Here is a 14,830-nt window from a genome sequence, read left to right as displayed (position 1 = left end):
TATTGTTTTAATAAATTGGGATTTTAATAGAAGAGTGTATAAAGATAACATAACTATGCTTTGTTTGCATTTTATTATTTTAAACAACATAAAATGAATTTTAGAACATTGTATATGACTTGGAGACAAGTAATAGTTTTGGCTTCCTTCCAAACAGACTGTTAGTGAAATATAAAATGCTCGACATTCCAAGGGCTAGGATTTCTTTGGTAATAATAACAGTCATCCTAAAGTGCAGACCAAATTAAGAAGTCCCAGAGAGAACATCTTTGGGTGACCACCCTTCAAGAACTAATCTCTATTTAGAAATAATTAGACAAGGCTCAGCAGTGAAAACATAGAAGCTTTTATATGTATGCTGGTTTGATATTTATCTTTTTCTCCAATTGTCACTGGCTTGAGTACCATGTAAATGGATTAGATTATCAAGCATTGGTATTGCTCATAAAGTTTCTATGTAATATTAAATTTTAAATACACTTAAAATTCAATGAGACCACAACCCTAATCGACTAATGAGACCATGATTCAGTGTCAACCGTTTCTTTACCTATCCTGTTTGATAATTCCCTAAATGAGTTAACAGTCCAGTAATTGAAATTATTGGGAGCATTTACCAACTCAGATTAGATCTCCGTGTGTTGCATATCTGCCACAATCCCGAACAGCCAATCTTCTCATAGCATATAGCAAAAAACGGAGTACCATGGAGACGAATGTCCATCAATGAAAAATGCTATAATTTATTGAGCATCATTAAGGGGCAGATTTATCAAAGGTCGAGGTGAATTTTCTAATGCAAAAAATTTGAATTTCAAGCTATTTTTGTGTACTCGACTAGGGAATAGTCCAAATTTTATTTGAATTTGAAAAAAAATCGAAAATTTATCATGTACTGTCTCTTTAAAAATTCAACTTCGACCATTCACCATCTAAAACCTGCCAAATTGCTGTTTTAGCCTATAGGGGACCTCCTAGAAACTATTTGGAGTCAATTGGTGGACTTTAAAAAATCAAATGATTTTTTAGGAAAAACTTCGATTAGAATTCAATTGAATGCGCTATTACTTCGACTCAAATTCGGCCGAATACGGACCTATTAGATCGAAAATGGACCTATTCGGCCAAAAAAACCTTCTACTTAATTTCTGTTGGTCTTTTTGAATTAGAATTTCGAAGGTTTTCAAATTCGAAATTCGTCCCTTGATAAATATGCCCCTAAATATCACAACAGCATATTGTGGACAAAAACCAAGCTGCAGGCTAAACCCTAAATGAGTTATACATTTTTCAAATACATTTATTGATTTGTAAATCTGCAATTATTACTAATGAAAAGAGAACAAACTCAATTCTAAGTACATTTTAGTTAATGGAAGCAGGGCAACTGTATGAAAGGCAACCATAGTGCTTTTTTCTACATCCATTTTTGACGCCAGCATCCATTTTTTTTACGCCAGCAAATTTTTGTGCTGGTTTCACGAATTTATTCGCCGGCAGCGAATAAATTCGCCCATCACTAATCAAGATGCCAAAATGTTAGGAATGTGGATTTGTTTATGGCAATACTTATTGACCAGAAACCAGCACATATAAATGACACAGTGCATAGTAATTTGTGAAATACAATTTTAATCTGTGATTTATTTTGTGTAGTTTAAAAGTATGACCCAGGTTTGTCTCATTACTAAATTGCATTTGAAATTATCCCATCTCTAATTAAAGCATGCCTATTTATATTAAATCAACTACTTCTAAGTGCTGGCATGATGACCTTTTTGGAAACCCTGTTGTACATCTGCTGCTAATTTGTCTTGTAAATTAGAGAGAGAAATTTCAATGAAACTTTTCCAAACCACTTACATGCAAGAAAAAAAAGTGTTGCCATTTTGATAAACTATGTTCTTTATATTTCTTGGATCGTGTTCTAAAGATAATATTTCCAACTAACTTTGCTTCTACACAGCTTAAAATGCATGTCTTTATCTGATGTCAACATAGTTTAGACTTTTACTGAGGACAAGAAATGTTAGGGCTTGGCATAACATTGTAATGTGGAGAAATTATAGTGTATGCATAGAGTGTGTGAGTGTGTGTGTGTATGTTCAGAACAGGAACCTTAGATTGTAAGCTTCATTGAGGCTGGGAATGACGTGAATGTTAAAATTTAGAATGTAAACTCCATTGTCGCAGGGAATGTCTGCCCCTGGGCAGCTGGATACTCTTAAGTTAATTGTGCAGCATCATTTAATTTGGTCTTCAATATATAGACTCCATGTCTCCTTATAATTGTTTATAGTATGCAGTGACAATCTGACAGAAACTTTTTGTCCCTCCCCTGCCAACCACACACTACACTCCTCACTACAACAGAAGCAGAGTTAAGTGTTGCTCCTTCTGAAGAGAATGCATATGCTTTTATTTCAAGGCAAGTGATTTAAGTACCATGGTGTGATGCACAAGGGCATCACGCACAAAAAAATACGAAAAAATATATTAAGCACATTCCTTGCTGCATTTGTGCAGATGAATAGCACTGGTCTAAATAATTGATCACTTGTCCATGTGTTGGAGTTTTACACACTTCCCTATTTTCTGTTGACATGGATGGTGCACATTTAATTGTCAGGCATAGTTTTCATGACTAGTGAGGTGGCTAGACCTAGCCAATCCTGATCCTGACTTTACTTTATGTGCCAGGGGATAAACAAGGATCATAGGGCTTCCCTAATGAGATGGTAGTAAATTCTGTGTGCTTTTAATTCAAACAAATTAATCTTCATTTGGTTAATAGTAGCTAACCTCCGAATTGGTATTGTTTTAATGCAAAATGTATTTTACATTGCATAATGGTAGTACAGTGTAAAGTTGTACACACAATGTGTATTATAGAAGTCATTTCCAATTATGGCCAGATCTCGTTTGTTTAGATTTTTTTTATACATTGCCCTCTTTTAGTTTAGTCAAAGACTAAAGGAATATAGAGTTTCTTTTGTAAAAATAATGCCCGGTATCTATCTAAACATTCCTACAATTTATTTGAATTTCTCTGTGTGTGGCAGATGTTTGACAGATGGATAGAATTTATTTTTGTAACTGTCTATGCAAACCCTTCCTAAAATAGCCAATCATTGTTCTTCATATGCAAAGCTTGGTTTACCACTGCCTTTGCACTTACACATATAAGTTTTTTCCAGTCATTTGCTCACTCTGTGATCTCACAAACTAGGCAAGGGCCTTATGCTAATTTTATATCTTAGTGTATACTTAGCCCTACCACAAAAAAATCAGTTTTCATTTGGCTCCGATACTTTAACTTTATAAATAAATCACTATACAAATATATATTTAGAATGATTCATTCATCTGCTGATTCTCCATGTTTGTGCTATATAATATCTACTTAACTGAGAAATGCATTAAGAATTAATTTTCATATTTGTACCTAGTCTATAAAAATACTAAATTAACACAACATAACATATCATTAGCACATTGCACTTTGTGTCATAAATATGTAATACAATGCAGATGCTTTGGCTAAATAATATGAACTGGACAGTGTATACTATACATTCATATATAGAAAATATGGCTATTGGTAATGGGTGAATAAATTCGCCAGACACAAATTTTTAGTGAATTTCTGTGTTTCACCACAAGCAAAAAACCTGCTGCGTGAAACAAAAATTGGTGTGTCATAATTATTCGGACGCCCATTAACTTTAATGTGTTTTGCAAATTTTCACTGTTTCGCAAAACGGCACAGATTCGCCGATCACTAAGGGCTATATTATATCTATTGCTAGCATGAATTGTAATATGCAGCCCTATGGAGTTGTCAGGATCCACATTTGATGTCCCGACCCCCTTTTTAAAGGAAATCTGCAACTACAAGCTTTTTCTGTAGGTAAATGCCATCATGTTTTTTAGACCTTCAAAAGCATTTCTATAGCCTGAATATATTTTGAGGTTTATTTTATTTATTTAGTTATAAAAGCCAGTTATAAATATAAAATACAGAATCAATAAAAATAAAAAAATGTATAAACTGTTCAATAAATTTTAAGTCAAGATGTAAAATGTTGTTTCATAACTTTCACTCCAAGAAAGCTGAACTTTATTTTATTCAATCTGTCAGCAGGATTTTTCTGCTATTCATTGGGGGAGGATTATTGAATGACTTCAAAGTACATATCATGTGTAAATGCATCACTTGGGAGCAAGAAAAGTTGCCTTTTTGTCCTTAGATGTCCATTTTAATTAACCTGATAATCACTGATAATAATCATGTTACATTTGTGCTCTTGAGTGCAAGACTAGCATTACGTGCCCTTGCACCCCAATGATATCATTCCACATGAATAGTTTTTCGTCAATTTGGCAAATCACAGTGAAATATCCATGAATGTATGAATACAACCTAAAAACATTTATTTGTATGTAACTACAGAGACAATTCTAATGTACAAGTTGAATTCTTAATTTATATTTTTTTTTACAGAAAGAATGTGCAAACTTCATTAAAGTCCTTAAGGCTTACAATCACACACACTTGTATGCTTGTGGAACTGGAGCCTTTCATCCTGTCTGTACCTATATCGATGTTGGCCACTACCCAGAGGTAAAATTGAGTTTTGTCTTTATTTTGTAAATTAATTTAATTAAGAAATGCTATATTTCCAGTCAAATTGGATTTAAACTGTGTCCCAACCATTTACACACATATGCTAGGTAATTCAACAGATAAGCACTTCACTCCTTAACTTCCTGCAGTTAAAATTTATTTGGGCTGTTAGCATAACAAACATATGTTTGAGCCAGACTGTGAAAATGTGAAAAAAAGTTAGCACTGTCATATATATATATGAGATAAGGAAAATAGTAAGGTACTTCAATTAAGTGCAGAAACTGCTACAAAAGTTGTGCTGTTTATTAACCGTGGTCAATAATTAATTGAATTAATTGCTTAAGTGAAGTTCATTACTATTTTCCTTTTTTTTTTTCATTTTCGAAAGTACATTCTTTTTTTTATTATAATTCTTTATATAGATTTTTGGGAATAGGGCACAGAAAGGGGGTAGGGGAGAAAATTGAGCATACAGTCCACGTAGAACTATATATAACATCATAATCAGATATAGTTATAAACAAGGTGTTTCTCTATATACACACACATTTTCCTTATCCTACTTGGCTTCATTGGATGGAAGCGCCGGTGATCGAACTACATATTGAATCCTCACAACTTATGCATTGAAAAAAAAAAAAAAAATATATATATATATATATAAATAAATAAATGTAGTCAGGAGCACTCACGGGTATAGTGATTAAGAAGTATCTTTTTATTAGAGTATTACAAACTCTCCCACATCAACGCGTTTCGGTTCTCTCTGAACCGTCGTCAGGATGACGACGGTTCAGAGAGAACCGAAACGCGTTGATGTGGGAGAGTTTGTAATACTCTAATAAAAAGATACTTCTTAATCACTATACCCGTGAGTGCTCCTGACTACATTTATCTATTTCCTTTTGAGGAGCACCCGGGATTTGATCCAGTGAGGGTGAGTGCCGGTGTACCATATGACTATATATATATATATATATATATATATATATATATATATATATATATATATATATATATATATATATATATATATATATATATATATATATATATATATATATATATATATATATATATATATATATATATAATATATATTATATATATATATAATGAGCGGAAGAAGCCAGCACAGCTCGTTTATACGGTCTTGTTGCCTGGGTGCTAACAGCAAAATAATAGTGGATATCGGAAGGTAGGCGAGCACACACAGGTCTTAGTAGAAAAACAAATGGTGTTTATTAAACAAAAAAACTAACGTTTCGGCTAGCACTCTAGCCTATAATAAAATTGAGCATAGGACAGATATGGGATGACTTTGACGTAGTTGGCCAGCTTAAATATATTGCAATATATGGACAAACAATCCCTGTTTTGTTTAAAGGGTAAGGCATTTTTCAGTAGCAGTATGCACAAAATGTCACTGTCTTAAATATATTGATAATGGGTTGAGTGCAGAGGACTCTTGTATTTGACTATATATATATATATATATATATATATATATATATATATATATATATATATATATATATATATATATATATATATTATGTTTATAGCTAGAGCAGTAGTATTCAGAATTAACCACATTTAAAATATTGTACCATGGTGCCTATATAATGCCTATTTTAGAACAACTTCAAGGAATAATAAAAAATATTAATATTTTCAATCAATTTAAAAAATGCCTACACGTGCTTTTGAGGGGCTTTCGCATTTTAAAAAAAAAAAAGTAAAACATTTAACAATGATCTAAGTATGTTACATAAAATATGAAGAGAATATTTCCTATTGAGGTATCACATTTTTAAATAAATAGTTCACTCACAAATACATTTCTGTATACATTTTTAACTACAGAATATCTCAGTGGAATGTTGATTCTGCTTTTACCTGTCCCCTCAGGCCACTAATCCATAGTAATAACCAACAGGAAATTCCTTCCTCATAATACAGTTTTTTCTGTGTGTTGGTGTTAGCAGAGGGTCGTAAACCATTTTGGATGAGGAATTAGGCTCAATACTTTTTACTAATTTCCGAAACTAAAATTTAAAATTTTCCTGTAGATTAACAGAATATATTATTTTAATCCATTTCAGTAGAACCCACAGCACTGGTATACATTGCAAAATAATTACAACAATGCATTAGGTTAACCATGAAATTGAAGAAACACTTTGTAACACAACACAGAATCTCCAAATTGTGAACTTATGAACTATGTTTAGAGAAGCTTGTTTGCAAGTTATAAGGCTTCGATTGTATCCCCCTGATAGAGTGCAGCTGTGAAACACTGCATGCCAAATATTTACCCACATTACCTAGTAAAAAAGGTACTAGCATTCATTCTGTGCAAAAAAAAAATACAATGGGGTAGCTTTTGAAACTGAATTAGTACAGGAAGATTGATGATGATGATCTTCATTTCAATTTATATTACAGGGTCCACTATTGCTGTATATGTTTATATATAAGTGCACAAATTACTCCTGTTTAAGTCTGAAACTGGGTTAAAACCTGTTTGATTTCCTATATATTACTGCATTCATTATTATTTATTAATGTAACTATTTTATACCTGTATATCGGTACCCTAGTTATGAGCTGGGGGAATGTTGGGTTGATGAAATGTTAGGCCTCCAAGGTAGGAGCTAACCCAGTAAAAAAGTAAAAAAAAAATAATAAAAAAAAAGCCTCTGCCCTACTGCTGCTATAGGTGTTCAAATCACTATGGACCAACCTGGATATTTCCCATCATAGCAGCTGCCTGCATTCCCCTCTCAGTATTTTCTATTTAAATAAAATAAATTCTCTTAATTAGAGATGAGTAAATTGCCTTCTGCATCTTTGTACCTCAAGTGCAAATCAAAGCTAATAGATTTATCAATAGATAATTATCCTACAAATTCCAATATCTGAAATAAAATTTTATATATATACAATGGCAATTTGTTCATCAACAACATATATTAGTAATACCTGTATAGCCTTATAATTTTATTACTGTATTACTTTGGTTTCAATAGATGCAAATTTTTAAAACTTTACTATTATAACTGATTCCAGTCTACAGTATGTTTTAAATGGGCATCATTTACTTATGTCATGTTTATAACATCTTTCACCGTGATCATTCTCTTATTTCAAGCATTTCCAATCTGTGTGGCTTGACTCACAGTCATGTTGCTGTGATTTCTATATAATCCACTTCTTTAGTGTCAGGGCCCGAAGGCACAATTTGGAGTGCGGACCAAGGAGGAAGCAAAACACAGTTCGCGGTACAATGGATTAGGCAGAATCGTCAGTTCAGGCAAAGGTTGGTCCAGGCAGCAAGATATAGTGGTCGAGGTTTCAGGCAAAGGTTGGTCCAGGCAGCGAAGTATCAAGGTCGAGGTTTCAGGCATGTTCGAGAATCAAGAATCAATATTTAGAAGACACCCAGGAACTCTAGATAGAAGAACCTATACTCGGGCGCTGAGAGAACCTTCTGGTGTCCTTAAATAGGTGGGTTTTCGCGCCAAAACGTGCTAGGTGACTTCACAGGACGTGCGCCAGAATGTGCGCCAGCATGTTTTGGACGCCAGCGTCCAAAGGATGCGCCAGTGTTAATGCGCCAGTGTTATTATGCTGCGCAAAAACGCCAGCGTCACGCTGGCGTCACGCTGGTGTCTGAAGGCCACATGGCCTCTTTTGGGCGCCGCCATCTTGGATGCGCGGAGGACGGCCAGGACGCCTTACATTTAGACCTTTGTAGTCTTTTGTCCAGAGTCAATAAATATGAAAACAATGTTTCAAGTTGCCCAAATTTCCATAAATTTGTGTTGGGTTAAATATTCCTGCAGTTAGAAAAACTAGGTTGCGTGAATTGCAAGATTTTGGGCCGTAGGATAAGTTTTGTACTGTCAAAGAATGGAAGACGCTTTTTTTTGGTGAAAAAAGCACTGGGGGAAGTGAGAAAGGGTCAAAGAATGTTAGAAAAGAAATGCACCGAAGAAAAAATGTCCTTGGCAGCAGAAGAGGCCAAGTAGCTGGCTAGATAAAGCAACGAAGAGGGTGTGGTTGGCAATATGCAGAAGAGCTGAAACAGAATGGAATTTACAAACAAGCGGTGAGAGGTAGTGTTGATTGTACCAAGAAAATAGTTAGAAATGGGTTTATAGTTATTATTGAATGACAATACTAACCAGCAGCACCATTTTCAGTTAATACAATTTTCTTGTACGACATTACTGTTTTTACACCTTCAAAAAATATAAATTTTTGTCCATATTTCTTATATTTATACTAACTGCATGAACTACTGAGGCCTCTGGAGAGCTAACAGTTTGTTTTGGCGCCTAAGGCATAGGGAGATTGTGACTTGCCAAAGGTCACAATGAGTTGATGTAGGAATCAAACCCAGATTTTCCTGAATCATAGTCCTTTGACTTAATGAATGAGTGACTCCACCTAAGTGAAAGGTCATATCAGTTGATTTACAAATGAATACATAATTCCATTTATATAGTGAAGCGATGATGTATGACTTGGATTTTTTTCCATCCTTCCCACAGGCTTACTAACTAAATAGATTATAGAAAGGTATAAACTATTAATTTGACATGCTATTTATTTATGTTATTGTGCTTTATCTATATATGTAGATATATAACAACAAATATGTTATGTAATATTTTACTTAGATTTACATTATTCACATGAGCTTCTACCTCACTAAAGCTGAGCTCATACAGACTCACAGGCACTAGGATCAGTTTTAAAGGGGGACCATCGCCAAAAAAATAATTCAAAATCCTATTTTATCATGTTCAAGTCAAGCAAAATGAACTTTCATTACACTGTAAAAATTATTTGAATCTTGTTTCCTTCCATCTGGGAATTCATAATTATAGCAAGCAGACAGGAGCCATTTTGTGAACACTATTATTAATACAAGCCTTGCATCAGCTCAAAATCTTGTTTGTGCACCAGAATGGGGGACCTGATGTCCATCCCCATGCCCTGGCTAAAATTAAATGGTTAAGACAACAAGGGAATGTGGGGAGAGCAGTGACATTTAGGAAGTGCTGAATGGAAAGTCTAAGCAATTGCTTGCCCCGCCTCTATGCCTAAGGCATAAAGGAGGGGCAGGCAATAATTGATTGACAACTGACATTTTTAAATGAATTTACAACAGTTATGAATGCTTTAATAAAAAAAAGAATTTGAGATTCATATTTCATTTGAAAAGGACATTTATCATACAGCTTTTTATGTTTAGGTGACAGGTCCGCTTTGATAAGCAATCTGCCCTGGTCAAAATTAGTAATGGGTCAAATTTTTGCCAGGTTTCACTATGAAAAAACATCCATAGACTCCAGTGTATTGTTAAAATAAAAGTTGTGCATAAAAACAGTTTGATTTCACTGCATTTAGTTAGCTTTTGCCATTTCACAAAAAAATCCGCTATTGTGATACTAAGCTAGTATGGGTATATAGAATTTTATTAAAAGTAGGGAGGGGTGTGTGTATGGATGCTGGGTTTTCATTTGGAGGTGTTGAACTTGATGGACTTTGTCTTTTTTCAACCCAATTTAACTATGTAACTATGTAATGTACATTTAATACAAAGTGAACGTGCCAAGATATTTTATATTAATATTTTTTTATATTTCATGTTAAAATAATTAATTTAATTGCATACATTTCTGTTAGGCCAATACTCATTTTGCTATAAAACCTATTCTAGTATAATTATTTAATACATTTGAGGGGTTATTTATCAAAGGTCAAATTTTAGAGTTATGTGAGGTTTTTTAAACCTCAAATTAACTCACAGTGCAAATAGTTTCTTGAATAAGCTAGTTTGGGGTTAACAACCCGAAAAATTGAATTGATTGAGTTTTTCTGCAAAAAAAAAAACCTTGACTTACTCTAGTTTTCGGGCGAAACCCTCAGAAAAAAAACTTGAACATCATGAAGGCTAACATCTTCAAATGGTTCAAGGGACACCTGCCATTGACTTCTACATGACCTCGACAGGTGTATTTTTGGATTCAAGTAATTTCCAGGGTTGGGGTATAATGCATCTAAAAATATTCTAATTTTTTTAACCTAAAAAAACCCTCAAAAACTCAAAATTTTCATGGAAAACACAACTCGAACCTTAATAAAATCTGCCCCTTAATGGGGAAGGTAAATATAGTGCTCCGGGATATATTGAAATTAGTAAGTACTTATAAAACCATTGTTCAGCATTTGGGTATGTGCAAAACAACAATAACAGATGAATGTAAGGAAAGATTGAAGGAGAATCTGAATTCTGGAATTCACCACATTCAATACCCTTTGTCAGTCACTGTTTCAGAGCCTTTTTAAATGTTTTGTGCTTGTGGAGTGTCAATGTGTAAAGTATAAAGTCAGTTACTGATTCTCTAGATCTCCAAAAGCAGAAAGAAGAAACTGTTTGACTTTAATTAATTTTAGAAGAGCTATATCTTCTTTTTTTTGTAAATGACACATAAAAGAAATGTTTCTAATATATCTCCTGCAAGGTCAAGCTTTTTTCATTACATGGAAATTAATCGTCTGTTCCTTTCAGCTGTCATTTGACTTATTCCATTTTGCCCAAGCATATTTTGTAATTACACATTAGTTTTTTTTTTCAATCTATTTGTGTCCCAGTGACAGAAATACTAGTCGGGTAATTATGTTTCAACAGCTTTTTAAAAGGCTGTACTCCTGCATTAACTTGCAGGAAATAAAAGTTTCAAACTGTCAAAAATGAGAGAGTAAATTTGTCTACTTTTCATCTTATTATATTCAGGTATTTGTCATAGTCTATAATTTGTCTGCTTTGAAAATGTGGTTGTCATTTATACCAAAAAAGTCTAGAAAATGTAAAAGACAGCAACGCAAAATGAGTACTTGGGAGTGGTTGTTTTAGAATGGACTCATTTAAAAAGGGAATGGCAGAAATTCTATTTCAGGACCCGAAATATGTTCCATGAATGTGGTTCAAACTACATTTAACACTTAGGAGGTTATTTATCAAAGTCCGAATTTATCTCAATATTTTCTGCTACAAACTCCGATCAAATCTGCTCGTGTCTTTTAAGCTTATTTATTATTAAATTTTCCCGAAAATTTGCTTTGCAGGAAAAAAAAAATCAGATTTTCATGATTTTTTTTCGTATTTTTTCATCCAATTTTCACGATGTTAACAATTTTTCGGAATTTTCACCAGAAAGCCCTAAAAACTTCAGGATATTGCATGAAACCCAGCGCACATCAAAAAATTATTGGGACTTCTCCCATTGACTTATAGTTAGAACTAGATTGAGATGCAGTCAGAGTATTTGTATCCTAGTATGCTAAGTGGATGGATATAGGCAAGAATTTTTAAATCAGAATACTTGAAATTGAGTATTCCATTGTTTCCTCAGAGACATACAGTGCTGGTATTGACTAATAATTGGTTAGGAACCAAACACATATTAAATGGAGGATCTTACTGAGTATTAGGAACTATCTGCGGGCCTGGCAAGCTAACTAGCCAGAATAACAAAATTGTAGTAGATTTATGCAGTTATTAATGTTAAAGCTTTTTTTGTCGCGTGTTAATATGGAATACTAGATTTGTATTTCTACGTGGAAGCACTTGTCTTATATATTCTTATTCTACTTTTTATCTTTTTATATTTCTGTCAATACACTTTCTATGTAAAATTTCTAAATAATAATAAAAAAAAAAGAACCAAACACATTTTATTATGTGTCTTAAAGTGGACCTGTCACCCAGACACAAGAATTTGTATAATAAAAGTCCATTTTAAATTAAACATAAAATCCAATTTCTATTTTTTATTAAAGCATTCATAGCTGTTTTAAGCTCATTTAAAAATCTCAGCTGTCAATCAAATATTGTCTGCCATTCCTCTATGCCCTGGGCATAGAGGCGGGGCAGGCAATTACTTTCACTTTCCATTCAGCACTTCTTAGATGTCACTGCTCTCCACATATTCCCCCTTTCTCTTTACCATTTAATTGTGTAGCCAGGGCATGGGGATGGACATCGGGTCCTCTATTCTGGTGGACAATGGGATTTTCCAGCCTGCCTGGAAAGTTAGCTGTTCCCACTTTCAAACAAACATTTTAGAATGCTTCCCCCATTAGCCCAAAACCGATCAAATTTTAATGTTATAAGTGCTGAAAACTAAAACATATTAAAGATTCATAGATACATATGTTAAAGAATAGTCTTGATTTAAACTAAAAGACATATGCTTTATATTAAGATACATATATTAATACTCTACACAACAGTACACATCAATAGGCATTCAACATTGAAATCAAAGTACAGTAGCAGGCACAAAAAAATATATCCAATAGTAGATTGGGTATGGCACAATTATAAAAAAAACCCCCCAAAGATCACATGAAGCTGGCATCATTGACATTCATTTTTAGCCTAGATTAGTATCATGCTGAGTGTTCGATCAAACATTATACATAATCTAATCTGATGATCTGAGAGGCTATTTTTATCATAGCAGCTTGCCACTTTTTTCACACATACATTCACATGTCTACTTTTATTAAGTACTCTGTTTGTAAATATGTCTTTGCATGTTCTTTGTTAATTGTCTGGTAATGAAACTGGTCATCAAGATGCTCGAGGACACCATATCAGTCATCTGTTTAGAAGATTGTTTCAAATTCTGTTTTAGCCATGTAGTTAGCTAAAATTAGGATTGTGCCTTACTGGTATAAGAAGAAGGCCTCTGCTTTATGGCTGCACCTCCAGTCACACCTGATAATTATAGGGTTTGTATTTCTAAAACAGTACAGTTGGTGGGTCTTGGAGACAATCTTGAAATGAGTGTACTAGAAAACAAACAAAGTTAATGTATGTGAATTGGTGGCAGGGGTCGTCAAAAGTATGCATATCTTGCAAATGTTCTTTTATATAGGTGGCAATACATGGGCAGATTTCGTCGTGTGAAACAACCAATTTTAGCACTAAAATCATCTTAAAGAGGTTGTTCACCTTCCAACACTTTTTTTCAGTTCAGTTGGTTTCCGATAGTTTGCCAGGAATAAAGACTTTTTCCAATTACTTTCTATCTTCTATGTATGACCGTTTTTCTAATATTGAAGTGTAAAGTGTAATTTTTTTAACTTTTAAAGCAGCTCTGGTGAGGGGGGTCGCCGACCCTGTAAACTGTTCTTAATTAATTCATTTGGTTGATACATTTCTTATCTTTGTCCCTGCTGAGCAGAATCTCTGGGTTTCATTAAAGGTAGCTGTTGCAGAATTGATATAATAGTTGCTAATACGCCACAGATGCTGTTGAGAAATGTATTGACTAAATGTTGCAAAATTGTAAAAGTTTAGAGCCTGCGCTGTCAGACTGAAACACCAGAGGCAGGGGCATTAAACTTAAAAAAAAATAAATGGAAAGCCATTGAAAAAAGCCTTTATTTCTGGAGAACAATCTGAAAACAACTCGGCTGAAAAAGTGTTTGGAAGGTGAACATTCCCTTTAACTTATGGTTACATTGATTCAGTGAGAACTATTGTAACATTCCCACAAAATTGTCCCTACAGTTGATTGCATGCGTTTAAAAAAATTTTGGCCTGAAATTGGTCAGTGGATGGGACTATCATATCAACCATTCATTGCACATGGCTTACCGTGCTCAGCACCTATATGTTTAGAAAAAAATACCCATAGTGCAGCACCAAGTAGGGATGTAGCGAACCGCCGTTTTGGTGTTCGCGAACGCCGTTCGCGAACACCGGCAAAAAATGCAAACGGTTCGCGAACCGTTCACGAGCTTCGAACACCCGCAAAATCGTTCGATTCGAACGTTCGAAGGATTTTTTGTTCGATTCGAACGTTTGAAGGATTTTCATCGTTCGATCGAAGGATTTTCATTCGAATCGAACGGTCGAGGGATTTTAATCGTTCGAACGAATGGAAATCGTTCGAACGAATGGAAATCGTTCGATTTTAGCGGTCGAATGGTCGCGAACTCAAATTGCGAACGTTCCCAAACGTTCGCGAACATTAGGCGGACGCGAACGGTCGAAGTTCGCAGGCGAACTGTTCGCTACATCCCTAGCACCAAGATTGGAGCATGCACAATTGCTGGGTTTGGGTGCGAGCATTCTCTTACACAAACAGCAGCACAGGCAGGCTTGATTCT

The 14,830-nt window shown here is 34.2% G+C and overlaps 1 protein-coding gene across 2 annotated transcripts in view; it reads left to right on the top strand.

The window, feature by feature from the left end:
- Positions 1-14,830, top strand: part of sema3a.L (semaphorin 3A L homeolog) — a 137,449-nt gene that overhangs the window by 59,069 nt on the left and 63,550 nt on the right. For both annotated transcript variants that reach the window (XM_018250610.2, NM_001085855.1), the window contains 1 exon segment: positions 4,505-4,624. In XM_018250610.2, coding sequence (XP_018106099.1) covers positions 4,505-4,624 — 120 coding nt within the window.

The sequence above is a fragment of the Xenopus laevis genome, chromosome 3L, assembly GCF_017654675.1.
Source record: "Xenopus laevis strain J_2021 chromosome 3L, Xenopus_laevis_v10.1, whole genome shotgun sequence".
NCBI classification, from domain to species: Eukaryota; Metazoa; Chordata; class Amphibia; order Anura; family Pipidae; genus Xenopus; species Xenopus laevis.
This window is presented reverse-complemented; position numbering and strand designations above follow the sequence as displayed.